Source organism: Microcaecilia unicolor, chromosome 10 (genome assembly GCF_901765095.1).
Source record: "Microcaecilia unicolor chromosome 10, aMicUni1.1, whole genome shotgun sequence".
NCBI lineage: Eukaryota > Metazoa > Chordata > Amphibia > Gymnophiona > Siphonopidae > Microcaecilia > Microcaecilia unicolor.
Window position 1 is genome coordinate 31,800,699 of NC_044040.1, and position 14,180 is coordinate 31,814,878.

The 14,180-nt window shown below is 42.9% G+C and overlaps 1 protein-coding gene across 1 annotated transcript; it reads left to right on the forward strand.

Annotated features, from left to right (window-relative positions):
* Positions 1-1,259: 1,259 nt before the first annotated feature.
* NDUFA5 (NADH:ubiquinone oxidoreductase subunit A5) lies at positions 1,260-13,842 on the forward strand. Its single transcript, XM_030216223.1, has 5 exons — positions 1,260-1,328; positions 3,699-3,743; positions 7,668-7,784; positions 11,937-12,002; positions 13,597-13,842. The coding sequence occupies exons 1-5, from the start codon at positions 1,308-1,310 to the stop codon at positions 13,696-13,698; spliced, it is 351 nt and encodes a 116-aa protein (XP_030072083.1). The 5' UTR covers positions 1,260-1,307; the 3' UTR covers positions 13,699-13,842.
* Positions 13,843-14,180: the final 338 nt, after the last annotated feature.

A 14,180-nucleotide genomic window follows, 5' to 3' on the forward strand; every position in this document is an offset into this window, starting at 1 on the left:
TGGATGTGAAGCGTCTGTTCACGTTTCCCAAAAATACTAGGACTAGGGGGCATGCGATGAACTACAGTGTAGTAAATTCAAAACAAACCGGAGAAAAGTTTTCTTCACCCAACACATAATTAAACTCTGGAATTCGTTTCTGGAGAACGTGGTGAAGGCGGCTAGCTTGGCAGAGTTTAAAAAGGGGTTAGACGGTTTCCTAAAGACAAGTCCATAAACCACTACTAAATGGACTTGGGAAAAATCCACAATTCCAGGAATAACATGTATAGAATGTTTGTACGTTTGGGAAGCTTGCCAGGTGCCCTTGGCCTGGATTGGCCGCTGTCGTGGACAGGATGCTGGGCTCGATGGACCCTTGGTCTTTTCCCAGTGTGGCATTACTTATGTACTATACACCTGCGACATAATGGACATATTCAAACTCTTCCTATCCCTCTCTAAGTTCCCCTAATGTATTTGCCATACATGAACCTTATTCTACCACTATATCACCTTGTATTTGTTCATACCGGAAGCGGCTAACGCCGTTTACGGTACTATGTAAGCCACATTGAGCCTGCAAAAAGGTGGGAAAATGAGGGATACAAATGAAACAAATAATAATAATTAAGAAGATGAACCCATCACTGAAATGTTTCCACGTATACTGTAGTCTATAGCACAAAATACAGAGTTTATAAGTGCTGTTTCTATCAGCAACAATGATTTTTATGCTGCTTTAGTGATTTTCAATTTTATTTCACGATATATATATTTATGTACATATGGGAAGCTTTCAAGTATAAAAAGCTGTCAAAAAAAAAAAAATCCTTTATCCTCCATCTTTTAAGGCACTGCCTATCCAACTGGAACAGCTTTAGACTATTTACAGATGGACCACACACACGCATAAGCAGCCCATTCATTCTAATAAGTATTTCCTATTGTTTTCAACAGCATTTGCTACTGTTTTGGGTGACTCAAGCTCCGCCTACACATAATGGGCCAGATAGGCTCACGCCGTCTCCTGTTCAATTTCCATTCTCCTTGAATTCCAGAGGCAGTTGCGCGACAGCCCCGGAGTCGAACTTCCTGCTCCAGCGACGCGCAACCTACCCGCCGCCGCCACTCGCAGAGGCGCAGTTATATAATTTCTTCTTAATTGTTGTGACGACTACTGGACTGCCGAGTGCTGATACGCTCTGTTAAGGGCTGCGCGCGCATGCACTTTCTTGCTTTGCCAATGCCAAGTCCTGGAGGGGAGGGTCTGGGCGTGGCTATTGCTTGCGCTTCCCGATCCCAGAGTGCTGTGCGGTGTTGTCGTCATGGCCGGCTTGTTGAAGAAGGTAAAGCTGGTGGTGCTGGTGGAGGTCACACTGGGACTGGGCGGAGGTTGGTTTCTGGGTTCATGGTACCAAGGAGGGTTGTGTGATTGTATCTCGTGCTGTCTCGCGGATTCTGATGCTATATGTGGGATTTTGTTTTTAATGAGCTGCTGCTGTGTCTTTTAAGTATATGCTGCTTGTTTATCTGTGTCTGAGGACGTAAAACGCGGAATCAGGGTAACCCAGTGTAGTAGATTTAAATCAAATCGGAGAAAATTTTTCTTCACCCAACGTGTAATTAAACTCTGGAATTCGTTGCCGGAGAAAGTGGTGAAGGCAGTTAGCTTAGCAGAGTTTAAAAAGGGGTTGGACGGATTCCTAAAGGACAAGTCCATAAACCGCTACTAAACGGACTTGGAAAAATCCAAAATTCCAGGAATAACATGTATAGAATGTTTGTACGTTTGGGAAGCTTGCCAGGTGCCCTTGGCCTGGATTGGCCGCTGTTGTGGACAGGATGCTGGGCTCGATGGACCCTTGGTCTTTTCCCAGTATGGCATTACTTATGTACTTATGTACTGTTGCCGATTTGGGACGTTTAGCTCCTTTGTAACTTTGTAAATCTAAGTGCTTCGAAAAATTGTCTGTATAGGTTGTGGCATTTTTTTTTGTGTCTGCGTGTTCTTATACATATTACACATCATGACCTCCAGAAGGAAGATCTTTTTGGTACAGTGGAAGTGTTGAGATGATACTGAGAATTTCCAGCATCCCCTCTCGAAGGAGTGAGGACGTTCATTCCTGTTATTGTTGTGGCAGACCACCAGGACGGATAAGGGAGAGGGCTCCTATGGCCAAAAGAAATGGTTGGAAGGATTAGTGGAGGTTCAGAAAAATGTGCAGTGTGTATGCAGCACGAAGCAGGGCCTGATTATCTGTGACCTAAAATTCTGTCTCTTAATTCCCACACACTCAGACTTAAGTTGTATCTAGGGCTACTGCTGGTGTCTCTTGTTGCAAGGTGCTGAGAACAGAGCCCATATACCAGTGTGGTGCCTTATTATTCCCCCCCCCCCCTGGAAAACCTGATCGGGTCTGAAGGCACACTGGTTTGGAAACGCAGCTTTAGGAGCCATTTTACCAAGTGGCAGTGGGGCTACCGTGAGGGTAGAAGACAGCAAAACAGCACTGCCACCAAATGCACCCAGGTGTCTGGTGGTAGTTCTGAGTTTGCAGTGCACCGTTTCCCACACTGGAAAATGGTTATAATTTTTATTTTCTAGTTGGGGGGGGGGGGGCATGGTGTAGGTGTTCTGGTAGTAATCAGGTAGTGTGGGCACATTGCCACCCACTGCCCAATAGATTTTGCTCACACCTTTTTCAGTGGTAGCTCAAGGTGAGTTACATTCAGGTACACTGGCTATTTCTCTGTCCCAGGAGGGCTCACAATCTAAGTTTGTACCTGAGGCAATAGAGGGTTAAATGACTTGCCCAAGATCACAAGAAGCAGCAGTGAGATTTGAACTGGTCACCTCTGGATTGCAAGACCGGTGCTGTAACCACTAGGCCTCTCCTCCACTCCTGGCTAGCACATCAGCCCTTACTGCCTACTAAATAGGTGGCAGAAAGGGCTCAGGCAGTAAATGGCTGCACACTAATTTTGATATTAGTGAACGGCCATTAATTTAAAAAAATATCTTTCCTGCCATGGTATTCTCATGCACCAACACTGCACTCAATCTGTACAAAAAGGTAAAGGAAGTAGGAACTCCATTACATATTAAAAGTGGTGTTTCAGAGAAGTGCAATGTGCCAGTAAGTAGAACTCCAAGGGACCCTTTTAGTGAAGTGCAGTAAAATCTGGGTTTAGCATGCTGTAATGTGGGATTTTCCCGCTCACTAAGCCCAGATTTACCACGGCACTTTTTAGGGCATTATTTTTTTCTTTTTTGCAGATTGTGCACTAATGTTGACATGGGAACATTAGTGGAACCTGCAAAAAATAATGTGGGAGCACTTACCGCTTCCTGTTTAGGGAGCTGCTAAGTGCTTCTGAATTACCTTTGTGTTATTCATTTAGGATATGCTAATCAAAATATGCTGACTGGAAAATGCAGAAAAGCCCATTCTCGAAATTCCATGCCCCATCAGGAAAAAGTTCCCCAAAAATTACCACCACAGGGTTTAGTGTGTGGAAGCAGGGAAAATACAAAACACATTAACGCGTTTGTGTGGTACCCTGTTTTCGGGGCTTAACACCCTTTATTAAAAGGGGTCCCCTAAATGTCATCACTGATGTAAACTAATGTTTTTTTTGTTTATTCTGTCACATCTTTCTAAAATATATAATTAATATGTTTTTTTTGTTTGTTTTTTTTTTTTAATTTACAGACCACTGGCCTAGTTGGATTAGCTGTAGCTCCACATCCCCATGAGGTATGTTTAAATTGGAAAATGTTTTTAGCATCTTTTGTTCACTTAAACCCTAAACCCACACATCTATTCCCCCAGGACTTTGATGCAAGATCAGCTGACCTTGCAATTCCTATCTGTATTTGTCTGGCAAGTTCTTGAAATTTCCATTTCTTGATTTCATGGTAAGGATCCTGAAAGGGAACTTTAAAACAATACAGGAACATAAGACCTTTGAAGTCAAAATGAGTAAATATTTTGACACCCCCCAGGCAGGACTTAAAAAAGATCTGGGTTTTCTAGCCCATTACAAAGCATCCTGTTAGACTGTCACTGAAATGCTTTGATGTTTCGCTCATATATACTGTCATCTACCAACATTTGCTTACTTCCAATCTGACGAAGAAGGGCAACCTTCGAAAGCTAATCAAGAAATGTATTAACTTATGTCCAATAAAAAAAGGTATCATCTTATTTTCTTTTCCATGTTTTATTTTGTTTTATTTCTATCGATTACCTTTCAAAGTGGACTAACACGGCTACCACACCTCTCTACTTAAGCCTTTATGGAATTATCTTTTTTTTTTTTTTTTTTGTCATTGGTTATCCTTGTTTTCTCCATATTCATTTATGACTGGCTGTTATTTTTCACTCTAGTTTTCAAACTTTGGGGCCCTTTTACTAAGCTGTGTTTAAAAAGTGGCCAGTGCTGTCACTATCACGAGGTTTTCCTGCACCCTGAGGCCACTTCAATCGCAGCTGTAAAATAACCGCATTTCCCATCTTCTCAAATAATGGCCACATGCTAATTTCCCCATTAGCTCGGGAGCACTTACTGACACCTAAGTGGTAAGGGCTCCTGCGCTGATTTGGTTGGTGCACGCCAGTTATAGTTGTGTTAACTGATTAGCACAGCAAGTGGGAAATGGACCAATGACTCCAGGGAGACGGGACTATGATAATAAAAACTGACAACTTTATTCACAGAGTCTGTGAATAAAGTTGCCAGTTTTTATCATCATAGTCCCGTCTCCCTGGAGTCATTGGTCCATTTCCCACTTCTTACAGATAGTCTTGTTTGCGTGGGAGTTTGTGTTCATCCGCCTAGGTGGATTGCCGTTCCCTTGAACTGGTTAGCACAGAACATACCTTTCTGCCCCCAATGCTAAAAAGTTTTTTTTAGTGTGCGGGAAGTGTCCCGAACCAGAAACTACCACGCGATGCCGGAGCGCACCCTGTGGTACTGCTTTGTAACCTGCAGTAAGCATGTATTCGTGTTTTCTGTGGCTTAGTAAAAGAGGGCCCCCCTTTTGTTTCTTATCTCTTGCCTGCTTTAAAGCCTGCATGTGGCCCACACTAATGCAGGCCATATATAGTTAGAAAGATAGTGCATATGCAAATTTCATATATTGGCACCTTTTTCTAAATCAGGAATTGGGTAACAAGCATGACAGTAAAAAGTCTGTAAGACTTTAAATAACTTGAAATACACATCTAAAGGTAATACATTATATTGATATGCCTGGTAGAGGATGCCGATTTTTTTTTAAGCCATTTTTCTCAGTTTTCATGGGATCAGCTTTCAAAATAAAACTTAGAGGTCCTTTTACTAATCTGCAGGAAAAAAGGCCCTGCGGTAGCGACGGGGGCTGTTTTTCCTGCACATCAGGGCCCTTTTTACTGAAGTGGATAAAAAGCCTCCCCCCCCCCCCCAAAAAAAAAAAAGTGGCCGTGCAGTAAGTTAATCCTTATCGTGTGGCCATGCGGTGGGGAGCACCTACCGCCACCCATTGAGGTAGCGGTAAGGGCTCCCGCAGTAAGTGTGCAGCGATGTCCAATTACCTCCGGGCTAGCGTTGCACTAGACAAAAAAAAAAATCTCTGGAGCCCCGAAAATGGCGTGTGCTCCAGTCAGAACTATCACTAGCAGCTGGCGGTAGTTCTGGATTCGCAAGCAGTAATTCCGCATTGGGCTTACTGCAGCTTCATAAAAGACTCCCTCAGAGATCGTTTTACTAAGCTGCAGTAAAAAAATGGCATTAGCATGCCCTTACACAGGTCTTTCGCATGCGCTGAGGCCATTTTTACCGTTAGCCCATGGTCATTAAAAAAAAAAATTTAGCGTGTGAGCCTTTACAGCCACCCATTTTTTAGGCAGTAAGGGCTCACGTTCTAATCCTGCACTAATCAGTCAGTGCAACCACATTATCGCATGCTAACTGATTTGTGCTTTCACGCCTGCTCTCTGTTCCAGATTCCCCCTCAGAAAAATTAGGAATTTATTTTAGCGCGTGGTTTGCACGCGCACATTGGGACTTTAACACAGGACGCTTCAGCGTGTTCCGCAGTAAACCCATTTTAAGCTGCTGTAAACACATGCTAGCGCTTACTGCAGCTTAGTAAAAACACCCCTTCGTGTGGTAAGAAATACCATGTTCTAGTGATTAGAACTTGGGGTGAGAGTTTGAGAGCTGTGATATGAGCACCTTCTTGGACATTAGTTTTGTCACTTGTGATAGCTGCTTCACTTTGCTAGCCCTAAATTTTTTCTCTGTTGTGTTTAGGTGGTAATTTATTTTTAAATTTAATTAATTTTATTTATACATTCTTGTATCCCTGTATTATCCAAAAACGGGTTTCGTTTCAAAGTGGCTTGCAATATACAGTAAGGCTAAGTTACCGTTATGCATTTGTATCCCACATTTTTCAACCAGAGTTGTCGGTTCAATGTGGCTTACATTTTGCATCAGTTAATCATGTTACGTTGTTGATGTGACCATGTGTCTTTGGCCAGTTTCTGTTCATAATTCATTCTTCGTGTTATGTTGTGGTGTTTTATTATTGTCCGGTGACATTGAGTAGCATTTTGCTGAAAAAATGAGCTTTCAGATGTTTTCAGAAAGTTAGGTAGTTATGCGTTTTAGGACTTTCGGGTAGTGTATTCCTTATCTTGGAGCAGATGTATATGAAGTTGGTTGAGTATGTAGCTTTATATTTTATGCCTTGACATTTTGGGAAGTCGGGTGAGAGAGGTTCTTGCATCTTCTATTGCATTGCGTATAGGCAGTTCTGTTAGATTAGTCATGGATTCAGGTGCAAGGCTGAAACGTATTCTATAGGCCAGCAGAGGTGTATCTGGACTTCGGCGGGAGGGGAGCCAGAGTGAGGGGGCACATTTTAGCCCCCCCCCCTGCCGACGACCCTCTCTGCCAACCCTCCCCTGCCGCCATCGCCTACCTTTGCTGGCGGGGGACCTCAACCCCCGCCAGCCGAGGTCCTCTCTTCCGTTGCAGCAAAGCTTCCTTCAGTTTCAAATTCTGAGTCTGATGTCAGACTCAGAACAGGAAACTTTGCTGCAACGGAAGAGAGGACCTCGGCTGGTGGGGGGGTTGGGGTCCCCTGCCAGCAAAGATAGGCGGGGGAGGGGGTGGAGAGGGTCGTCGGCAGGGGGGGTCCAGGGCCAAATCTATGGGGGCCCAGGCCCCCGTGGCCCCACACAGATACACCTCTGTAGGCTAGGTGTAGATCTTAAAGGATATGCATGCTTTGATGGGTAGCTAGTGTAGTTTTTGAAGTAGTGGTTTTGTGCTTTTGAGTCGATTTGTTCTGGATATTAATCATTGTTTTCCACCATCTTCCTCTTCAGCAGCCGTAACAGTTCCATTGGGTATTGATATACTGCCTTTCTGTGCTACAACCAAAGAGGTTTACATATACTGCCTATATTATGTACATGTACTGTACATAATGTGCTTAAAATGTGGAGTTTTGCTTCTTGTAGACTTTACAGCAAAACATATTTATAATTTCATTAGTTTATTTCTTAAATGTAAGGCGCTATGTAAATCCAAAGTAGTATCAGCTGAATTAAATAGTTGCTCCTAGCATCTATTTTTCAACAGATGGGACTTTATCGATATCTATTGTCTTTTATTTGTTTATTTTAAAGCGCCTGAGGATACTGTACACCAAAATTATTGCCACTCTGCAGAATGTCCCAAAAGATGCAGCGTACAGAAAATATACAGAGCAAATTGTAAATGAGAGACTCAGTGCAGTGCAAATGGTAAGCTTTCATTTCATTTTCTTCTGGCCCTCCGTCACCACCTAGAAATTTATTTATTGGTATTTATTAACTGCCTTTATGAACAGATTCACCCAAGGCGGTGTACAACAGATCCAGTTTAATATAAAACTTACAATTTTGTTAACAACATAACAGTAAAATGACCAAATATAAACATAAATACAATAAATGAGGTAAACTTGGAAATATGTCGGTACAATATAAACAATACCATAATAGTATGGAACAGCATTCAGATAACATAGATATAATACAATGTCAGCATGATACCAATGAAACACTTAATAAGCAACGCAATAGAACATTCAAATAGCAGAGGTATGATGCTAATGCTTTTATATGTATCCGAGGGGACAATTGGGATAAATTGATGGGCAGCTAAACTCAAGGCAAAATCTTTGTACGTTAAACAAGATATGAGGAACTGGTCTAATTTACAGGGTGTGCAGCAAGCTAGTCCAGGTTTGGAGTGAGTGTATGGTCAGTTACCACATGTATTAAAGGCTTGTGAGAAGAGCCAGGCTTTCACCTGCTTCCTGAAACAGAGGTAGTCTAGAGTTAGACATAACCCTCTGGTAGTAAGTTCCAGAGCCTGGGGGCTACTCCTGAGAAGGTTCGCTGGCAGGTATCATATCGTACAATTTATTTTGATAAACGTACAAATAGTGATGCTCCTTGAGAGGACCTTGGAGGTCTCAAAGGTGTGTAAAGTGCTAACTTATTCTTTAAGTACTTTGGCCCATTTTGTCTGAGGACCTTGAAAATCAAACATAGAGTTTTAAATTTAGCCCTGTAAGATAGTTTTTGCAGGAAGGGTGTGACGTGGTCACGCTGCTTGCAGTCTTCTATCAGTTGGGTTGCAGCATTCTGAATTAGTTGGAGCTAATGCAAGCTCATTTTGGCTTGACCAGTGTACAGGGCATTACAGTAGTCTAGTTGTGATGTTATCATGACATGGATCATTGTAGTCAGACCCATCTTTACAATATATATAGAGAGATTTCATAGCTGCTGCAGGTGATAGAGACAATTTTTAAAGATTGTTTGAATTTGCAGGATCAAAGCGAGTCAACCTGTTTCCCAAGACTCCTGACCTATGATTTTAGGGGGGGGGGGGGGGGAGTTCAGATTTCCCACAAAGGTGTTTTGAAGTTGCGGTTAGAGAGAGAGTTTATACAAAGCTGTGGGTCGATCTGGTTCAGTGGGCATGAGTAGCTGCACATCATCAGCATAGATATAGAATTTTGTGCCAGTTGACTGAAGCAGCTCAGCCAGAGGCTTGAGGTAGATATTAAATAAAATGTAATGCCCAAGCTCTTGTGCAGTGTACTTGTATCCAGTGCATATAGCAGTAAGAAGCACATATCCAGACGTCTAAAAGGGTGATACACTACTCTTAGGCCTTCATTGTAATGGCTTTCTCTTTTTGTTACTTTTCAGCTTGGCAAAATAAATAAGCCATTAGTTGACGAGCCAGCATCTGATAGAGGCACTTCTCTGTTTGTACCCAGAATGCTTATAGCTAGCACTGGGGTTCACATAGTTATGCAGAATCAAGCTGATAGTTATATGGGGCTAGACAAATCCCGGGTGCCTGGGATTTTCCTGCTAGGCTGCTTTCTCTTAGAGTTGCTATTGCAAATGTAGCTGCTTTCAGTTTGCATTGTGCAGCTCTGTGAGTTTGAACCGCATGGGCAGGAACTTATGCTGGTCTCACGAGACTTGATATCCCGAGATCCGTGTGAGTTGAATGTCGCAGCTTAGATTTGCAGAATGCAGTGTGGTGGGAAGAGAAAGCAGCCACAGTACCAGTAGTGGATGTGGCAAGTGAAGTAAAGGACTCAAGGCAAGGAGCTGGCCTAATAGGAAGTCCAGGAGTGGGTGACTGGTAAATTTGCCGGAAGAGGGTTGGGAATATAGCTGGCTACTTGGAAATGTGGGTGGAGAGGTGGCTGACTTCCCTTCCTGGGTGGTGAGAATTAGCTTGGGGGGATGTAGTCATAGGGGCTGAAGTTGGTGACCAATTGACTCCCTCCTTCCTTTTGCTGGATGGTGAGGCTTGGGGAGGTGGCTGACTAGCTTCCCCAGTTAATGACAAGATTGCTAGGGTTGGGAGGTGGCTGATTTTGAGGGGGGAGGATAGTGGGATTGAGGAGGGAAACGGATGAGGGAGATATCAGGGGAGGGAGAGAGTGTGACCAAGACTGGATAGAGATGGAATTGGGAGGGGAATGTGGGAGATGAGAGTTTGGGTGGGGAGGGGAGCTGCTAGCCATGTATTTCTAACCAGTGGCCTGCTGTGGAGGTCCATCATGCGCAGTATCCTGTTTTCCAACAGTGGCCAATCCAGGTCACATAATAGGAAAACAGCCTTAGGGTTCTTTTACTAAGATGTACCGAAAAGTGGCCTGCGCTGGATTGGGCGCGTGCGGGTCCATTTTTCAATGCCCCTGCAAAAAAACGCCTTTTTTTTTGGGGGGGGGGGGGGGGCGAAAATGGATGGCAAAATGAAAATTGGCGTGCGTCTATTTTGGGCCTGAGACCTTACCGCCACCCATTCACTTAGCGGTAAGGTCTCACGTAATTGTCAGCTCATGTACAATGCTGATTTACCGCCCAGTTAGCACTGCGTGCCGGAAAATAAAATATATTTTCTGGTGCGCATAAAAAATGAAATTACCGCCCGGGCCATCTCTGATTCCCTCTAGTGGGCATTTAGGGCACCTTTTTGTGCCTTATTCATTCTAAAAACAGGTCTAGATCAAAACATCTTAAGTTTGAGTCCTGGACGGTTTTATTTTGTTCCAGTATGACTGCTGAGTGCTGAAATCCCATCCGTAACACACTCCCTTGAAATTTGGATGCACTGCAGACGAGCAGAATAAAAAAATTTTAAAAAAAGTCTGAAAAACAGTTTTCAAAAATACCGATTTGGACCTTTTATCTTTTTCGAAAATGAGCCCCATAGTAACCTATGGAACTTTGTAAGTCTAAGTGTTTTGAAAATGAGCCCTCACCTGAAAAATGTAAAAAGCTAGTAAACTCAAATACTGCTAAAATAAAGATTTTACATACATGCACATTTATTTTATATAAAAACTTTAAAACCAGCCTTGACAAATTCTCTTTGTATTTAGAAAGAAGCACAAAAGCTAGTAGCCAAGATATCCCCCTCCTTAGTTTGTCTCCATGAAAGTTGAAGGGATGGTGGGGGGCAGAAAATGAGAGGGCTGTTTGGTAGCTGGGCGGTAGTTCTGAATTGGCGTGTGTTGGGCGCGCGTAGGCACCTACGTGGCTTAATAAAAGGGCCCCTTCGTAAATTAGGACTCAGGGAGCTGCAGCAGACCTGAGAGATTTCTCCCTCTCATTTTCTGAACATTGTTAAAAATTTTTGAACTTTAGTCTGTTTCCCCAGCAGGGCTTAATGCAGAATTGGATTTATCTGTATTTTTCTAACTACATACAAAATATACAGCAATTAATAATTGTTTCTCATGTGTCTTTGGTTCTTTCCTAGAAAGCTGAGTATACTGTACAGGTTTTGAGCTAAGTTTCTTGGGATTTGTCTCAAATTTCTTCCCTATTGAAATGGTACCGTTAATATTAGTGCACAATTAGTCATACCATATTTGTCCCAAACTAAATTCATGAATAAAAATCTAGTCTGGTTTCAGTTGGTGAATGAATTCAGCAGCTGTAGATGTTATAAAGGCAGCTTAAGTTATTTGGATGTGCTTTCTCTTTAAAAATAAACCAAAACTGAGGGCTGACTCCATGGTAGCCCTGGATTCTGTTTCAGACTCTACTCATGGACTGTGATGCCACAGTGACATGTATGGACTGGCTAAGAATATTCTGAACCAGGCCCTGAAGGGAGCTGTGACCCAGGCCTCTTGGCTGAGGCCTCACTGTGATAGAAATGTTGGGAGTGGAGTAGGGACATCTTGAGGTAAAATCTCTGGTAGCCTTCAGAGAAATGCTTATAGTATTCAGCTGGGTCACTCGATCCAATCTGGCCAAACCTGAGTAACAGGAAGCTGCTGGGCAATGAAGAGAATCATGAAAATAGTGCAAAATCTGATACAAACTCTTACTACTTTGATGTGTGTTTTTTCCTCTCTAAATTTACAGGAAACCGATGTGGAGAAACTTGAAGAAAAACTTAACTGTGGCCAGATAGAAGAAGTAATTGCACAGGTGAACTTGAATATCTTAGTAGTGGGCGCGTAGTAGTAGGTGGGCGTAGAAACTGAAATTACTACCCGGGCCATGCGAATTGACACGCGTGGGATAAACATAAAGGAATCCTGTGCAGAAGAAAGGGATCCTCAGGAGCTTAGCCTAGAATGGGTGGCAGAGCTGGTGGTTGGGAGGCGGGGATAGTGCTGGGCAGACTTATACGGTCTGTGCCAGAGCCGGTGGTGGGTGGCAGGGATAGTGCTGGGCAGACTTATACGGTCTGTGCCAGAGCTGGTGGTTGGGAGGCGGGGTTGGTGGTTGGGAGGCGGGGATAGGGCTGGGCAGACTTATACGGTCTGTGCACTGAAGAGGACAGTACAAATAAAAAAAAGTAGCACATATGAATTTATCTTCTTGGGCAGACTGGATGGACCGTGCAGGTCTTTTTCTGCCGTCATCTACTATGTTACTATGACACATGTTGGGTGCTCGTAGGTGCCTATATGGTTTAGTAAAAGGGCCCCTTAACTCTCCATTGCTCCAGGTGCAAAATAAGTACCTGTATATAATATAGAAACCATTTTTATTGTAACCACAGAGAGGCAATATATCAAATCCCATCCCCCTTCCCTTCCCTAAAGGACTGATAATTTCCCTCCATGCCACCCCCAGATCCAACATCTCTCCCAAGTCTCTTCCTTCCCTCCCTCTCCTCTTCCTTCTCCTCTGTCCATCTGTTCCACCACTTGATGGTGAGCTGTTTTCTCATGGCTGCTGGGGCTCACTGCTTCAGTCATAGCTTCCATTGGTGGCCCCCTCCAGTTCTTCTTGCGGATCTGTAGCTCATGCCCCTCCCCCTCCACCCCATAGGTCTACTACTTCTACAACAGGTCAGAGGGGAAAGCTGCAGACACTGGCAAGAATCAACAGAAGACCACCTTTACGGTGGTGAAGAGGGAGGAAGATGTCAGATTGTGCCAAGGACAGGGGTTGGAAGTGAAAGAGAGCAGAAGAGATGTTTGTAGGAGACAGATGCCGCAATGCAAATTTTTGAAAATCGCGATGAATGATTATTGCATTAATCGCAGCGTTAACTGCAATTTAAAATGCAGCCCTTGTTTTGACTGTTCCTTTGTATGTTGTTTTTATGCTGAAACTGTTAAATGAAATGAGTATTTTTAAACATTTTGTTTGCTTTGAACTTGATTGTGGTATTTTAGTCTATTTGTATACTTTTATCTTGTTGTCCCACACCTTACATAACTGAGAAGGCATGCTATAAATAAAACTGCTGCTGTTCTGATGCTGAGAATTATCTTGAACCTTGGCTTCTTTCTGTCACATTGAAACTTGACCGTCTAGTAAAATAACTTTGAAAGGGTCTTGGGGGTGCTGCAGTGATTTGATACACCTCCCCTGTGTTCTGTGGATACTGTGCTCACTTTGGGGGAGGGGGGAGGTCGTTCACTATCAGTGTGCATTGACTGTAGTAAATTACCCCTTTTCTCTAACAAAATATACTTCACATGAACTGGGGATTAGCTAGGGAATGCCCAGATAGATGAATGTGTGATACATCTTATTTCTGTTATTTCTAATTCCTTTTTTACAGGCAGAAAATGAACTCCATCTAGCAAGAAAGATGATTGAATGGAAAGCATGGGAACCTTTAATTGATGAACCTCCTGCTGACCAGTGGAAGTGGCCAATATAATGATAAATACAGAACTTCTCTGTAGTGTCTTAAGAATCATGAGGCAAAAAGGCCAGGCATGTCATGATACACTTTGATATAATGTTCCTGAAACATGTTTTGTGTGTACACAATTAAAGGTTTAAATTATTTAAAAAATGCTGGCTTCGGCTTTTATTGTCAATCTGTTTTATTAATTTGGATTTAGCTCATGGAAAGCTATATCCAGGTAATGTAGGTATTTCCCTGTCCCCAGAGGGGCTTACAATCTAGTTTTGTTAAAACTTGACACACATAAGCCTTTTTCCAAAATGTTTTCTTCCATTATTTTTACTAGTTTTCCTTTTGCTGAGTGAATAATGAAATCTGCTCTTCACCAAAAGGTCCAGATGTGGTGTAGAAGACATTTTTAAATGGAGTGTAATGGAATTGTAGTGTCTGAGATGGTCTTTTTGTTGTAAACTTGCCAGTGTTGGTCTAGCATGTGTAAAGAGAAATTTTCT